The sequence below is a fragment of the Enhydra lutris genome, unplaced genomic scaffold (genome assembly GCF_002288905.1).
Source record: "Enhydra lutris kenyoni isolate GAN:26980312 unplaced genomic scaffold, ASM228890v2 scaffoldscaffold37, whole genome shotgun sequence".
NCBI lineage: Eukaryota > Metazoa > Chordata > Mammalia > Carnivora > Mustelidae > Enhydra > Enhydra lutris.
Window position 1 is genome coordinate 14569420 of NW_019154121.1, and position 17285 is coordinate 14586704.

General features: G+C 38.9%; 1 protein-coding gene across 2 annotated transcripts in view; it reads left to right on the top strand.

Annotated features, from left to right (window-relative positions):
• LOC111154440 (synaptotagmin like 2) overlaps positions 1-13815 on the top strand; it is a 66532-nt gene extending 52717 nt beyond the window's left edge. For both annotated transcript variants that reach the window (XM_022514039.1, XM_022514040.1), the window contains 7 exons: positions 1132-1301; positions 2407-2509; positions 4610-4780; positions 7000-7078; positions 10118-10217; positions 11664-11869; positions 12745-13815. In XM_022514039.1, the coding sequence (XP_022369747.1) occupies positions 1132-1301; positions 2407-2509; positions 4610-4780; positions 7000-7078; positions 10118-10217; positions 11664-11869; positions 12745-12890 (975 nt within the window). In that variant the 3' untranslated portion in view covers positions 12891-13815. The remainder of the gene's footprint in view (positions 1-1131; positions 1302-2406; positions 2510-4609; positions 4781-6999; positions 7079-10117; positions 10218-11663; positions 11870-12744) is intronic.
• The last annotated feature ends 3470 nt before the right edge of the window (positions 13816-17285 follow it).

The window sequence follows — 17285 nt, forward strand, 5'->3', positions numbered from 1 at the left end:
GGCAAACCTGATGAATAAAAGCACTGATTCACATAAGAATAGAAGTGATTCTTTGCCTTATGGAAGGATTCAGAACAGGATTTGTATTTTTATTAATGTTTTTAAGATTTGTATCTATTGATTTGACAAAGAAAGGCACAGTGAGAGAGGAAACACAAGCAGGGGGAGTGAGAGAGGGAGAAGCAGGCTTCCCACCTAGCAGGAAGCCCAATGTGGGGCTGGATCCCAGGACCCTGGGATCATGACCTGAGCCAAAGGCAGACGCTTAACTACTGAGCCACCCAGGCGCCCCTCACAATAGGATTTTAAAAGGAAAGCTCCTTAACTATAGTTGTTCAGGTTCAATGTAGAAAATTTGACTTTACCTGGAACTTCTTTCATAACGTGAGGTCATCGTGTGCATGGAGTATATGTGTAGAAATATATATATGAAATATACCCACATACACTTATCCAGATAGTTCTCTGATATACACACCATCTCACAAGGTATGCTAACCAAATGATAAAGCTGCCCTTAAATTTTTACTAGCCTGCCGTTTTTCAAACTTTAAAAAAAAATCTATTTAAATTGAATTTCTGCTGATGATCTTTAAATGTATGGCCTTGGGAAGGCTTTCAACCGTCTTCATCAATCATCCATTCTTTACCCTTCCTGACCTCTGAAGGCGTATGGCCCACTAAGCATTCTCCTAGATTCAGTGGATGGGTAACATAGTAAGATTCCTTTTTAGTGTCTTGGAAATTTGATAGAGCAATGTGTCACTGTGATTTGTGTCCCTGGGGTTTCTCACATCCTCTTTCTTTACGATCTTAAATACTAAGCATGCCTAAAAATGGAACTCTGAATGCCCCCTACCATAAAATCCCCCTGCTTTGGAAATGAGCCAGCATCTAAATAACTTTGCATTTTCACTTGTCCTCTGTATCTTTTACAGGCAACTTTTTCTTAAAACATTAGTCGTGTCATATATCATGTCAGGTTGTTGGTTTTGGTCTATCTTTATGCCCTATTACCTGCTTTAAATGCAAACGAGAGACATAGGAGCAAGCCCAGATCATATTTGTGATCCTTGCATTAGGTCCATGAACAAGATAGGAAAAAACACTGCATGTTTCTGATGCCTTCAGGTAAGCGGCAGTGTGATGAGTGTTTACAGTGGAGACTTTGGCAATCTGGAAGTGAAAGGAAATATTCAGTTTGCAATCGACTATGTGGACTCACTGAAGGAGTTACACGTCTTTGTGGCCCAGTGTAAAGACTTAGCAGCAGCGGATGTTAAAAAACAGCGCTCAGACCCGTAAGTACAATTTGGAGTCACTGTTTTCTCTCAGTTATTCGTAATCTTGTAGAAATTGAGAAATAAAGAAATTAAAGAGTGGGTATGTGTGTGACTGTGCCAAAAAGAAATGTTTGAGAAGAAAAATTGGGGGGAAATGATGTTTTATTTACTCTATAAATATGCCAAACTTAATAAGCTATAAAAATGTCAGAGAAGCAGAAAATATTTCAAGTGGAGGGGACCTTTGAGGCCATCTTGTCCCATTCATTCTTCTAACAGATAAGGAAACCAGGGCCAGAGAAGATAAATGACCTATTTATATAAATTCAGAGAGTCAGCTTCAAAATGGAGAATGAGGGCTTGAACCCCAATCTCTTTCCATGACTCTCAAACTTCTCTAAAATTAGAGACATGTCAGGCCATACTTGAGAATGTTCAGTGGTGTGGAAACAGTTAAGATTCTAGAATGAGGTAGTTTCTAAATTTAAATTACATTTTACAGAAGAACTTTAGGGGGAATTACCAGCTCATCTTTTGGATCACAGACTTAATTGAATTCAGTTTATTTGCAAAAGTTAAATGGTATTCTTTGCTTTCCCTGTGCAGAAGTCAGATTCTTAGTTATTTTGCTAGCATAGGCCCAATCCTTTATGCTTTCATTATCAAAACAGCTGGGGTCAGTATCCTTTTCTCCCCCATTGAATATGGCTTGCTTATGTGTGTGCTGAGATCAATTTTTGTTTTCAAAAACCAGTAACAATACTTTTTAAATAAGTTCTTCAAGCACTGAAGCCTTTTCTCAATAGGAAACAAACCAGTATAATTAAGCACTACATTAGAGGTCTGTCCGCCTCACCCCCTATGTCAGGTAAGGCCAAAGGAAGAAAGGGTTCAGGAAATAGTCTTTAAAATTTTTCAAAACAGTATAAAATGACCAGTTCTGTTGCATGTGTTTACAGTTTTAAGTATAAAAGGTGTTGCTGAGAACATTCTTTACTTAACTGCTCTTCTTACTGTCATGAAATAATTATTTCTGTCAATTACCAATGCATTTTTCAAGGCAGAGATAGAAACATCACTTTTATGTTCTCTGACCTTCTTGTCTGTCTACTTCTCTTTTTAGATATGTGAAGACCTATTTGTTACCAGACAAGGGCAAAATGGGCAAGAAGAAAACACTTGTAGTCAAGAAGACTTTGAATCCTGTGTATAACGAGATACTGAGGGTATCTATGAATGTCTGCCTAGGAAAATCCTAAATGATGAGCTGTCACTGTGATTTTTATGTCAATAGCTGTGTCTTCTTGGGTAGTATCTCTACAGATGAAGTCAGTCAGGGAGAGAGAAGAAGGGAAAGGATAAACATCTTCTGAGACACTGCTTTGTGTGAGACCATACACCATAAACATTGTATGCCTTCTCTCCCTCACTCCCTCCATACTCACCAGGAGGGTATATTACGTGCCCCTCATACATGAGACTTAGAGAAACAAAGGAGTTTGCTCGAAGATACATAACTGAAAACATGGACCTCTAAAACTAAAAGAGCTACCAAAATTGTAATTCTGATCATGTTATTGCTCTGCCTACAATCTTTTAGGATTTCCATTGCCCTTAGAGGCAAGTCCCACTTTACCATGCCACCAGTCCCTTCACAACCCAAGCTCTAGCCTCCTCTTTCCATTTTCAGAGTCTCAGTTCAGGTCACCCTGATTGCTTTCTGTTCTTTGGAGGAAGGAAGCACATTTTCTCACACTCCTGGACCTGGTGTTCTATCAGACTGAAGAACTGTTTCTTACATTCTATCCTGAACTACTTCCTCCAGCCTTAAATGCCTCTTCCTGTGAGAAGCTGTCCTTAATCCCTCCATTCCTGCCCTGGGTCTGCTGCCTCAGGCACCTTGTTTTATATAAGGCTTTGTTAACACTCCGCGCTTTAACTTCGGGCTTCATTGTCTGTTTTCCCATTAAACTGTAAGTTCCAGGCAGGCGGACAAGGACCAACTCCATGTCATTTATCAGCTGTGTGCTTTTGGGCAAATGACTTAACCTGTCTGTTCTTCAGATCTGCCAAAAGCGGGTAATATTAGTACCTGCCTCTGTGCTTCAGTAGTTGTGAACATTAAGAGTTAATAGGCGGAAAGTGATTAGGATATATTAAACACATGAACATTGACCTTTAGTACAGTGTCTAGATAGATACTAAAAAAATGTTTATTGGAAGGAGAGATGGATGGACAGATGCATAGAAAGTATGCCTGTCTCAAATACCCATATTCCTTTTTCCCCCGGACTACTTAAGGCTGCCTTAGTCATGATAATGTAAAACTACAAATATACAAAGTGTTCCTCATTTCCGCTGTCTGAAAAGTCTGTCCCACTATTTGATTATCCTCTGAGAAAAGAGAATTAAATTAATTTTCAGTCCTTCATGGGTCAGTTTTTTATGGATTTTCTGTAGCCACTTTTTAATTACAGTTTGACTATGATATACCTCAGTACCCTAGCTATTTCTGGGTCAGCTACTTCAACCCTATACTCAGGAAAAGCTAGCTAATTTAACTGGTAAACTCAGAGAAAGGCAAGCCCGCTACAACCAAAATGGATATTGAAGTAGTACATCATAAAGCCAAATAGAGATTATTTTTAGATTAGAAGTACTATTATCCCTTCCATGATTATATATAATCTAGGATTGACTGTATTTTAGATAAAAACTGTAAGGATGCCAAATATTTTCCACTTAACCATATGAAGTGGGAAAAAACAAATATATCTTCTCTTAAAAAATACCTTGTTGTTGCAGGATATCTATAGTGGGAGACGTTGTGTGTAAATGGGAGCAAGTGGTATATGGGAATTCTCTGTACTTTCTGCTTAATTTTGCTGTAAATCTAAAACTGTTCTAAAAAATAGAGTCTATTAGAAAAAATACCTTGTCCTTAGGTAGAAAACAGACCACAGGATTAAACTTCATTAGTGTTTTTAGGCTGAATTGGGTTTATGTTATATCTAGTTTGAACTAAAAACATCCAGCAAAAATGAATAGTTGGCTTTTGTTTTCAGAGAGCTATTACTGGCTATGATATTTGAACTGTGATTTGCTTTTCCAGAAGCAGAAAGAAAATCAGCTTTTGTGGAAGATGGATTTAGAGCTTTGAAACAAAATACTTAGAATAAGATGACTTTGCAATGTTTTTGAGACTTGAAACCTAACAAATGAGAAAACCTGATCTGCGCAGATGATTTTTCTCTTCATCTCTGTGTCATAACTTTGGTTATAAAATAGTAATATTCACCACTTTAATTTCCTTCTTTGATCTGCAGTATAAAATCGAAAAACAAATCTTAAAAACACAAAAGTTGAACCTCTCCGTTTGGCATCGGGATACATTTAAGCGCAATAGTTTTCTAGGGGAAGTGGAACTTGACTTGGAAACTTGGGACTGGGACAACAAACAAAATAAACAATTGAAATGGTACCCTCTGAAGCGAAAGGTATGTGCAGACTTGGTTGATTGGTTGGTTGGCTGGTTGGGGATCTAATGTATAAGAGAAAGCTACTATAATTGCATTTCAATTCATAATGGTTATCCATAGTTTGGGATAATTGTATCTTTTCACTTTGTACCATATGTCTCTCTCGCTTTTTATTTTATTGTTTTTTTAAAGAGAGAGAGAGCCTGTGCAAGTGTGTGGAGCTAAGAGTGTCGGGGAGAGAGAGAATCTTAAGCGGGTTTCACGCTCAGTGTGGAACCCTACACAGGACTCAATCTCACGGCCCTGAGATCATAACCTGAACCAAAATCTAGAGTGGAATGCTTAGCTGACTGAGCCACCCAGACACCCCTGTACCATATGTCTGTTATGCTCTTTCTGATATTTTCTATTCTTTTTCTTTTTTCCTCTCTAGATTTCAGGCTGGCTAGTTTTTGCTAACTTATCTTTCAGTTTAATAATTTTCTTATCTGCTATGTCTAAAACACCCATCTTACAAGTTCTCAACATTATATTTTACAGATTTATATTTTCATTTGATTTTTTATAGACTACTTCTCTGCTAAAATTCTCTATCTTTATGTTAATCAAAGTTATTTAAGGTATATGTCTGAAAACCCAGTATCTTAAACATTTGTAAGTTTCTTTTATCTAATTTTTTTATCTTGGTTTGGTCATTTGGTCCTTTATCCTGGTATGCCTGTTTATTTTTTATTGCACACTAGACATTGTATATTAAAAACTTTAGGCATATTTTGAGAGAATTTTCTTTTGTTTCTGACACACAGAGTAGGGATAGACAATCTAATCTGAGAATGAACTGACTGGAAGCTGGGGTTCAGTTTTCATGTGGTCCAATGTAGTTTTTGCTTGCCCATATTCCTAGGCTACGACCCTTCAGAGGTTCTAAGTGAAAGCCTAGAGAAGTAGTTCTCAAATTTTACCATCCATCCAGTTCTACTGAAGGACTTACTAGAGCACAGATTTTCAGGCCCTATTCCCAAGGTGTCTGAGCTGATAAGATCTGGGCCCAAGAATATGCATTTCCAAGAAGTTCCTAGGCATTGCTGACTGCTGATGTAGAGTATGGCTTGGGGACCATACGTTGAGAGCGGCTGATCAGGGGTATTTTCTAAGACTATTCCTTTCTGGCTGCGGACTCCAATTTTTGTCTCCCCAGCCCTACAAGACAGGCAAAAGCTCTGCTTGAGCTTCTTAGTCTCTTTCATTAGGCTTTTTTCTAGTTTGGCACTACTTAAAAATAGCTGATGCCTCAACATGAAAAGCAGAGAATGTCAGGCTCAAAGATTTTGTCCACTTGAGTCCTGTCTATATTAATAATTCTTCAGCTCCTTCCAATAAATTTGTTTAATCCAGTTTTTTAAATTATTCTCAGTGTGAGGGTGAGTATGAGCCTAGCTAGAAGTCATAAATAGCAACAATACAAATCATTGTTAAGTATCTACATAATACAGCCTTGACAAGAAATAGCTCCCAAATATTGCATCAAAATCACCTGAAGCACTTATTTCTAGTCCTACCCAAGACTCACTGGGTGTGAATTCCTTAGAAGATGTCAAGACCTTTTCCTTTTAAACTAATGTCAGTTGCATTTCTGATGCATGACCATGCTTTGACAATAAGGCTCTAAAGGACCAGAATCTGAAAATAAAACCATCTCTCTTATACTCGAAAACAATAGACATATGTTTTTAAAATTATTGTCCAGTCTTTGTTATTCTTAGAGACCTCACATCATGTGATCTCAATCAGGTTAATGCAGCTTTGAAAATGTAATGTTTGGCTTTTCTTCCCCCTACTTTCCCACATTCATCTTACTCAAAGAGAATAATACGAATAAATAGTTTTATGTGCTGGCTGGGCGACCCATTAAAAAATGTGTGTTTTAATAAAAACCAAAGCATCCCAGAACATTTCTCCTCTCCCCAAGAAAGCCATTCTGATTTCTCTACTATTTGTGAGACTAAAGGCTAAGAGCTGTTTTTTGGATACCAAGCAAGTTTTTCCAAGATACACAACATAGCTTTCCCAGATATAAAAGCAACAGTTTAGCTCTGATGGGGAAGGAAATTTTAATCCAGGGCATGCATGGTTAATACATAGTCGCATAATTGGGGCAGTTATGCTCTCATAACAGAGCACCATCAAACAGTAAGGTCGTTTGTGTCTTATACCTACTAACAGCCCTCATTTTCCAGACAGCACCGGTTGCCCTTGAAGCGGAAAACAGAGGTGAAATGAAGTTAGCTCTCCAGTATGTCCCAGAGCCAATTCCTGGTATGTAATGACTTTCATCCAGGTTTGTGCCCCTTCCTGATTCTTTCCCTCTCCAAGGATTTCTTTGGACTCTGTGATATTTTCAAAGGTGAAACCCTGAGCAAATTTGTTAACTTAGTAATTCTGTGGACCAAATGAGTTAATTTACAGTAGACGAATTCATTTTTTTTTTATTGTGGCAAAAACACAAAACATAAAATTTGCCATCTAAGCCATTTTTAAGTGTACCCTTTGTGGTCAACAACAATGTGTTACATATATTCACATTGCTATGAAGCAGAGCTCTAGAAATTTTTCACCTTGCATATCTGAAACTCTGTACCCATTAAACTATACCCTCACCTTGTCCTTCTCCCAACCCCTGGTAACTACTATTCCACCTCTGTTTCCATGAAAAAAAAAAAAATCCTCATTTTACAAAATTCTCTAGTTTACAGATCTTGTTTTAATTTTCACCTCACTCTCCAAAAAGTTGGTACCTGCACAAAGTGAGTGGCCTTTTCCATATTCAGTATTTGGACCTATTGGTAGTGTTAGGGTAAGAATGGACGCTGAGTGTTTTTTACAGGTGAGAATTAGAAAGATTCTTACAGAGCCCCTAGGAAATTAGAGCTCATTGGTTCTCTGTTCTCAAGGCCTCGGCAGGGCAGAAATCTTTTTCCTCAAGGTTACCAATTGCATCCTTAATGTAAGGGCCTTGGGTCTATAGCCCCATTAAAGAGCAAGAGACTAGAAAGAAATGCATGCCAGCCCCCTCTCACTTCCCAAGAAGTTCCACAAGTTTTTCTCCTTAAGAATCTATATGAATGGGGTGCCTGGGTGACTCAGATGGTTAAGCATCTGCCTTTGGCTCAGGTTGTGATCCCAGGGTCCTGGGATCGAAACCTTGCATTGGGCTCCTGCTCAGCGCAAAGCCTGGTTTCCCTCTTCCACTCCCCCTGCTTGTGTTCCTGCTCTCACTGTCTCTCTCTCTCTGTCAAATAAATAAAATCTTTAAAAAAAAAAAAAAAGAATCTATAAGAATGTTATGACTGAAATCAGAGGTTGCAACTCATATGTTTTCAGTAACCAAGCAGTGAAACTTGCGGGATGAAAAAAATAATGGATGGTAAAGGCAGTGATTGAACTGGAGAAAGGCATTCTAATTCAGTTAAAAAAAAAAAAAAAAAAAAGAATCGATGGGTAAGCAAAATCTATCTTTAGGTCCATATGGCTGCCAAACCACCTTGTTGTTACTTCTGGATCTTCCTAAAAGGCAGATTTCCTTAATATATATAATTTGTATCCTATCATTTACGGTCCACATGCATAGAAATTCTGCCAATATCTTTTCCTCCACTATCATTTCTTGGTTGGGGAGAGGGCAAAGGGGACCATGTGTTGTGATGGGCTCTACCCTGTCTGACCTTTTGCTCATGAAGATTTTCTACCCTGGAATGGCTTCCTTTTCTCCAGATCTTTGGAGAGCTTGAGAAGAAGTCCCATATTTTCCATAAAGCTTTTCCTGGCTATATCCTTTCACCCTCTCTGATCGCATCATCATTTAGAATATTACAGTGAGGGGCGCCTGGGTGGCTCAGTGGGTTAAAGCCTCTGTCTTTGGCTCAGATCATGATCCCAGGGTTCTGGGATGGAGCCCTGCATGGGGCTCTCTGCTCAGCAGGGAGCCTGCTTCCCCCCCCCACCCCGCCTCCCTCTCTGCCTACTTGTCATCTCTGTCAAATAAATAAATAAAATCTTTAAAAAACAAAAAACATTACAGTGAGAACTTGGCATTTCATTCTGTATTACATTTTTATAGTTTTTATATGAATTACTCTGTGTAGTAATTTGATGAGACATAGATTTCTCATATCCCTTGTATATTCAATGACATTCCTAGCATAGGCCTGAGTACATCAGAGATACTCATTAAATTCTGATTGGTCGACCAGGTTAAACTATTCAGAAAAATATGGCAGTGGCCCTCTGTCCATGTGCACCCATTCTAGTCAACAAGTGAAGAGTAAGCCAACTTCTCAGTAATTCCCTGTCCATATCATTAGTTGCTATTTGTGTGTATACAATGTTCCCATAAAGTATGTAACCACATTTAACAAGAGTGGTACCTTAGCCAGTACTTATTTTGATTACTTTATATTCAGTAGGTTTCAAATGCCTCCCATTAACAGCAATTGAAGTTAGTATTAATATTTGAAAGGGAGATGCATTTCATTGAGATGTATTGAATATGACTATAACTGGATGATTTACATACCGGATATCTTTAATTTGTCCTAAAACAAGACAAACCCAGAAAGAATGATACAGTATTCTGTACTTAGAATCGATATGAATTTTTTTTTATTTTTAAAAGATTTTATTTATTTATTTAGAGAGCGAGCATGAGCCAGGGGAGGGGCAGAGTTAGAGGGAGAGAGAGAATCTCAAGCAGACTCCACACTGAGCAGAGAGCCCAGTGCCATGACTCTGAGATCATGACCTAAGCTGAAATCAAGAGTCAGATCCTCGTCCAAGTGATCCACCCAGGCACCTCTGGGCTGGCTTTAAGTACTGTATGATACAGGAGTTCAAATGATATCCCTAAAACTTCTTCCTTTCTCTCTCTCTCCATCTCTCAATTCACTTCCTTTGGGTTTTTACCATTCTTTTTTTTAAGGGTTTATTTATTTATTTGACAGAGAGCATAAGCAAGGGGAGTGGGAGAAAGAGAAGCAGGCTCCCCACTGAGCAGGGAGCCCAATGTGGGCTCAATCCTAAAACCCGAGGATCATGACCTGAGCCAAAAGCAGGTGCTTAACCAACTGAGGCTCCCATCTTCCCCAATGTAAATTATTTTCATAGAACTCTCTGAGCACAATGTAGCCAGACTATGGAGGATTTAGTTAAGAATGTATAGATTTAGCCAATTAGGATCATATCCTCAAGCTCTAGCTAGTATCACTGTGCCAGACATTTTTAGATTGGCATTTTTGGATGTAGTATTGCCAAGAGAAGAATGTCAGTGAAATTTTATTTTCTGTGCTTTTCCCATTACAGGTAAAAAGCTTCCGACAACAGGAGAGGTGCACATCTGGGTGAAGGAATGTCTTGATCTACCACAGCTAAGGGGCAGCCATCTAAATTCTTTTGTTAAATGGTAACAGCATCTGTAACTCTGCTTCTCTCAGTTCTACCAGAGCCTGGCCTTTGCTCATTGTTTTAGGTCTCAATATCTGTGATGCTGAAACTCATCATTCATGGTTTAAATGACATAACTTGAGACAGTAGTGACATGAACTAGAGGAATCTTTGACATGAACCCCTAAGCATTTGCTTAGTTTTAAAACCATAAAGAGGGCATACATACAAATGAAACTGGGACCATGTACTCAGATATGGAATGTCTTCTAGGAGATATATTTGCTGGTGGAAAATAGTCAGTATAAAAAACCCATCGGATTTCTAATGGTGAGATGCCATGCCCCTGACTCCTTTGTGGTGCAGGGTGAATTCTTCCTTCTGTCCCTGGTCCCACCTTTGTGAACTATTTGCAAAAGTTCTTTTGCCTCATCCTGCAATATATAGAAAATGACGTGCTAAATAGACCCTTACTAATAGTTTGTCATAGGACCTTAAGACAATTTGAGTTTAAAGTGGCAAACTTTTTTCCTCTGTTCTATATATAAATGCCTGGCATCTGTCAGTTGTAACTCCACAGATATTAGTGCATGTTCTCTTAGCTCCCACTGACTAATTTTATCTACATAGATTCTCCCAGAAGATCAGTTATAGCTGTTTAGATATTATGGCAGTATTTGTGATTTTCCCTATACAAATTATTCATAGATGTCAACTGGTGAGATTTTTCAGCTCAGGTCAGTCTCTCATTCTGAGACCGCTCGCAGACCTTCTTGTGTTTATAAGAGATATCATAAGTTAAAAACAGAAAACAGATTATCAAGAATGTTTCCAAATGCTAAAGGAATCCTCAAGCAATTGCTACCACATTAAGCATTTACTAAATGAAAGCACTAAGCTGTTTGCTTCATATGTAATTCTAATATTAACCTTATGAAACAGGCATCAGCATTCTCATTTTAAAGATGAAGAAGCAAGAGTCTGAGAAATTATGTGACTTCCCTGTAATACACAGCCAATAAGTAACAGAGTCAGGATTCAAAGCAAGTCTGGTCCACTGTAATACAGAGTCTGTCTAGCAGGATGCTGCTATTAATCACCACCATCACCACCATTATCACCACCAACAACATATCAACATCATCACAACCGTTACCACCATCATCACTACTACCACCATCTCTGCCACCATCACCACCACCACCACCACAGTCACCACCACCATCATCACCTTTACTATTACTGCCATCATCACTACTACCATCACCGCTGCCGCTGCCACCCCCACCACCTTCATCTCCACCACCATCACCACCCCCACCATCACCACCACCACCACTGCCTCTCTACACTCTACACTTCCATTTCCTTCGGCCAGTCTTCAGTAGTTGTATTGACGTTCAATGAAAGCATAAATGTTCACCATCTTATTAAAATGCTTTCACAATAATGATTCCTTTTATAGTATCATCCTTCCAGATACAAGTAGGAAAAGTCGTCAAAAAACCAGAGCTGTAGGGAAAACCACCAATCCTGTCTTCAACCACACCATGGTGTATGACGGGTTCAGGCCTGAAGATCTGACAGAAGCCTGTGTAGAGCTTACTGTCTGGGACCATTACAAATTAACCAACCAGTTTTTGGGAGGTCTTCGGATTGGCTTTGGAACAGGTAATGTTTGTTACACTTTTAATCCTCTACGAGCCAAGTGCTTCTGGGGATACTAGGGGTTTGTCTGTTTTTTTCCTAATGAAAACAGATACTCTATCTATTAAGTATAATGAAATGAATGAGTGAAGGAATGTCAGGCTGTATGCCAAGGACTCTAGATATGAAGATTAACAGGATGTAGTATCTGTCCACACAGAGCTCAAGTTATTGTGTGTGGGAGGCACAAAAAAGCCTTCATCACTACTGTCCCCTGAAAAACCGTTTATATCTTTTCATGACTAAAAGTGTGCTTTAAATAATCATAGTAAATAGTATTTATGGGGTACTAGTCACTGTACTGAGTGCTTTATTTATATTATTTTGTTGAATCCTCACAGAAATCCTGTGAGTAATTACTGATGTTGTCCCCAGAGGAACTGATGTTCCAAGAAATGATGTTAACAGAACTTATCAGTATGAGGGCCAAGATTCAAAGTTGAGTCTGTTAGACACTAAACCCCAAACTACACTTCCTTGGAGATCATCTGGTGTTACTTCCCACCCAGTGCCAGGCTTTACCCCTACTACCTCACTGTGTCCCTGACAGATTGTTAGCCAGCTTTTCTATGAACACAAAGAGAGATCATTACTCTCTGAGTAGAGGGAATAGTCCCAATTATGGACTCCTCTGTTAACAGACATTTCAGGTGATTAAACAGTTCTTTCTTATAATGAGCCCCACATATGCCCTTCTGGTGATATTAAAACTATCCCTCACTGTCTTCCATTGATGATTGTAATTAGGGGATGATCCATTTTTTCCCTCCAATGAACTATTTTTTTCTAACTAGAAAGCCTCCTTTTTTTTTTTTTTTTTTTTTTTTTCCCTTTTGCAGGTAAAAGCTATGGTACTGAAGTGGATTGGATGGACTCTACTTCAGAGGAAGTTGCTCTCTGGGAAAAGATGGTAAATTCCCCCAACACTTGGATTGAAGCAACTCTGCCTCTCAGAATGCTGCTGATTGCCAAGATTTCAAAATGAACCCAAAGTCGACTGGCTCCCACTGAAAACTACTAAGCAGGTGGAATCTGATCTTGCAAACCTGACTGTGTGGACAGATTCTCGTCTGCTGCCTCTTGCCACTAACGGAGGCTACACAGCATGTTAAGGTCAACCTGCATATGGTTCTTTGGTTAGAAGCCCCAAGAGATTTAAGCAAGAATAACGTGTGTAACTTACTTGTGACTTCGGCATGAGAGAAGATATTTGAGAAAGTTAGGAAAATCAAACAGTTGCTGCTGCTTCAAAGAAAAAGCCATCAACAAATATTAAATGTGGGGTGTTTTTACCCAGCAAAATATTCTAGTTTGCCATCCCGTGTTTCACACCACATGCCATGCAGTTAGAAGGGCCTGCTTGCTACTCAGTGGTTGAAAACCCTCGCAGGAACTGAAAATATGCAGTTTTTGGGAAAGAGGGACAGGAAAAAAATTCCTAGAAGGGGGGTAAAGGCAGAATATCCGTGATAGTAAAGAATTGACCATAGGAAAACTATTTACTCTGTAATCTCTGTTAAAATACGGAATTCCGGGTTAGGGCCGGAAGACTGAATCTAGCGCATGTATTCCTGCCTTTGAAAGTGCTTTCCCCTGTCCCACTGTCAAAGTCTCGTTTGTGCTTTGGTGCCACCCACTGGCTCATCGGTGGAATTCAGCTTTTGGCTTAATTTTCTCCTAAGATCTCAAGCCTGTATTTTGTAATAGACTGTGTAAAACTAAACCAAAAACAAAAACCTTGCATATATAAGATTCTGTTGTTCCTGTAACTCTATGAAATTAGCATGAGAGTGCTCACAGAGAAGCTTTGCAATGAAGTTTTAATTAGAATGTAAACTGTACTTCCTATGTATGTATAATTTCATAAAGTATTTTGTAAAAATCCTTAGAGTAAATTACTATATGATTTAGTTGTGTTGTCCAATTAATCTGACTTCTTATTTTGAATGAAATACTTTATGTTAGGAATCCTCAGATTTAAATTTCCCAGCAAGGCTAAAGAACCGCTTAGCTAATATTTCTCAAGTCTTTACTGGAACTCTGCACATCATTTCCTCTAAGTGAGAAGCTCTATGTTATTGAAACTGGAATTTTTATTTTAAAAAAGTAGTTGAAAAGCATTGAAGGGAAGTAAACATTTATTTTTGGAAAGTTTCCCATGGAGGCATTTTTGGGCTTATTTTAATATATAAAGCATTATATCCTCCTTAGGACCCAACTTGCTTGCCTTCCTCAAAACAAGCAGTGATTCTAATGTAGGTTAGGGGGAGCCTGGATGGTCAGGAGTGAGAGACCTTACAACAGAGTCTAGCAAATGTCACTGAAAATGACCAGACTGCTTGCCTCCTCTAAAGATGTTAGAATCTTCTACCCATTTGCCAGTTTGAGTGGCTAACCTAGAACAATGTCCTTCCCATTGTCTCGCAAGGTCTTCTAGGAAGACGTGTAGTCCAGCTCTATGCCCTGATTCTGTTCTGGCCACAGAGGAGGGACGAGATTAGCTGAGTGGAGAAACACCTCCTAGGTCGGCCAGGGATAGTAGTCAAAGTCCAAATCTTGTTCTAGCTCCTGCACATCAAGGTACCAGCTCCTTTCCCCTTCTTTCAGTTACCTGCTCTGCCACCTTCCAACATCCAGCCAGCTATGAAACAGTGCGATTGGTTCTAGTATCTCACTCTGGGACTGCCTGCCTCCTCCTATTCTCAAATCCCTGACATTTGGAACACCAGAGTGAACAATAGAACCACCTTTGGTATCAAAATGATTTGGGTTTGAGTTCTGGCTCTATCACTCTCTGGGTGACATGGGGTAACTTGCTTAACTGCTCTGTGCCTTGGTTTCTTTGTTCCCTATAAAGTATAAAATGTAGATAACAATGCCTACCTTTCAAGAATATTGTTAGAGTTAAATGACAGAAGATATAGAAATGCCCAGTACTGCTGTATAGACAAACTCTGTAAGTAGTAGCTTCAAAGAAAGAGACATCAAAAGACTCAACAAAGGCAAGAAGAGGGGACTCTGGTCATCACTAGGGAGAGCATCGACCCAGTTTTATGCCTCAGACGCCTGGGGAGGAAGTATACTGGATATTTTCAGATTCAAAAGTAGGTGGGGGAAAATGATAGAACAAGAAAAACAACCATGCAGAGAGGAGCCCAAAGTCTTTATTACTAAACTGCAAATTCTCTAAGACAGATGGTATCTAAGTTATTTGTTAGCATCTTACACCGCATTGTACATAGTAACTGTTTGTTGAGTAAATCAGTGAATGTATATTGATTAGGGTCTTGGGAGATTAGAGTCTTGGGAGATTCTTAGATTTGACAAGTAATCTATGGACTTATTTAAAATAATTTTAACATTTAGGGGTGTCTGGGTGGCTCAGTGGGTTAGGCCTCTGCCTTTAGCTCAGGTCATGATCTCAGGGTCCTGGGATAGAGCCCCAATCAGGCTCTCTGCTCAGCAGGGAGCCTGCTTCCTCCTCTCTCTCTGCCTGCCTTTCTGCCTACTTGTGATCTCTCTCTCTCTCTCTATGTGTGTGTGTGTGTCAAATAAATAAAATCTTTCAATAAAATAAAATAATTTTAACATTTAAGTGTAAAATATTTTTAGTGTGGAAAATCTGTTTAATCAACAAGTATCATCGAGCATCCACCACGTGTAAAGGACATAAAAAGGTGGAGAGAGAGGAGAAAACATCCAGAAGCTCATCCCTCAAGAAACAACTGCTGTTAACACTTTCAGTATTTTTCCTGTCATCTTTTTCTTTTCTTAGGAAATATACTCTGTGAATTCACTTTAGTACATCAGACAACCATATGTGGTAATCAGCAAATAATACATTCAATATATGTGTGACCCTTTATGTTTAAATGAAGAGGACTGTTCTAATTTTATAGTCACTTGTCTCATCTTTATAAGTCTCATTTTAGTATACGAGCTTGAAATTTAAGGAAAAGAAGAGAAATGAGGGGAAAATACAGGTAAGTTTAATTTATATTTTTTGAAGTCTTTGGAATCCACTTTCATAAAACATCAATATTCTATAACTTCAGAAGTTATTAAAATTTAAGTTCAAAAAAAAATTTCCCCAGTCTTCCAACATCACTTTCCTTTTGTAGACACGAGACCCTGATCTTTGAGACCAAAGTGAAAATCTGAAACTTCTTTCTGATCTGTTTTGCTTCCAGTGAAATCTGAGGCATTGAAAAATCCACCCAACATCTGTAATGACACCCAGACTTCTTCCTTTTCATCATGACTTGAGAGACAAAGTCTGAACATCAGAAACAGCGCCTGTGGGAATAGTCAACTTTTCATTCTGTGCTTAAGTTTTCCCAGCATTTAAGATCATTTTGAATTTTACATTTTTTACTTTTCAGTTCTCTTTTCAGCATAAAATTAAATTCCATTGCCATTAAATTCCTTATAAAGATGATAATGTTTTCAACACCCAAAGAACAAATAATCCAATCAAGAAATGGGCAGAGGACATGAACAGACATTTCTGCAAAGAAGACATCCAGATGGCCAACAGACACATGAAAAAGTGCTCCACATCACTCGGCATCAGGGAAATACAAATCAAAACCACAATGAGATACCACCTCACACCAGTCAGAATGACTAAAATTAACAAGTCAGGAAATGACAGATGCTGGCGAGGATGCGGAGAAAGGGGAATCCTCCTACACTGTTGGTGGGAATGCAAGCTGGTGCAACCACTCTGGAAAACAGCATGGAGGTTCCTCAAAATGTTGAAAATAGAACTACCCTATGACCCAGCAATTGCACTGCTGGGTATTTACCCTCAAGATACAAACGTAGTGATCTGAAGGGCATGTGCACCCGAATGTTTATAGCAGCAATGTCTACAATAGCCAAACTATGGAAAGAACCTAGATGTCCATCAACAGACGAATGGATAAAGAAGATGTGGTATATATACACAATGGAATACTATGCAGCCATCAAAAGAAATGAAATCTTGCCATTTGCAACGACGTGGATGGAACTAGAGGGTATCATGCTTAGCGAAATAAGTCAATCGGAGAAAGACAACTATCATATGATCTCCCTGATATGAGGGAGAGGAGATGCAACATGGGGGGTTAAGGGGGTAGGAGAAGAGTAAATGAAACAAGATGGGATTGGGAGGGAGACAAACCATAAGTGACTCTTAATCTCACAAAACAAACTGAGGGTTAATGGGGGGAGGGGGGTTGGGAGGGGGGTGGGATTATGGACATTGGGGAGGGTATGTGCTATGGTGAGTGCTGTGAAGTGTGTAAACCTGGCGATTCAGAGACCTGTACCCCTGGGGATAAAAATATATTATATGTTTATAAAAAATAAAATTAAAAAAATTAATACAAAAAAA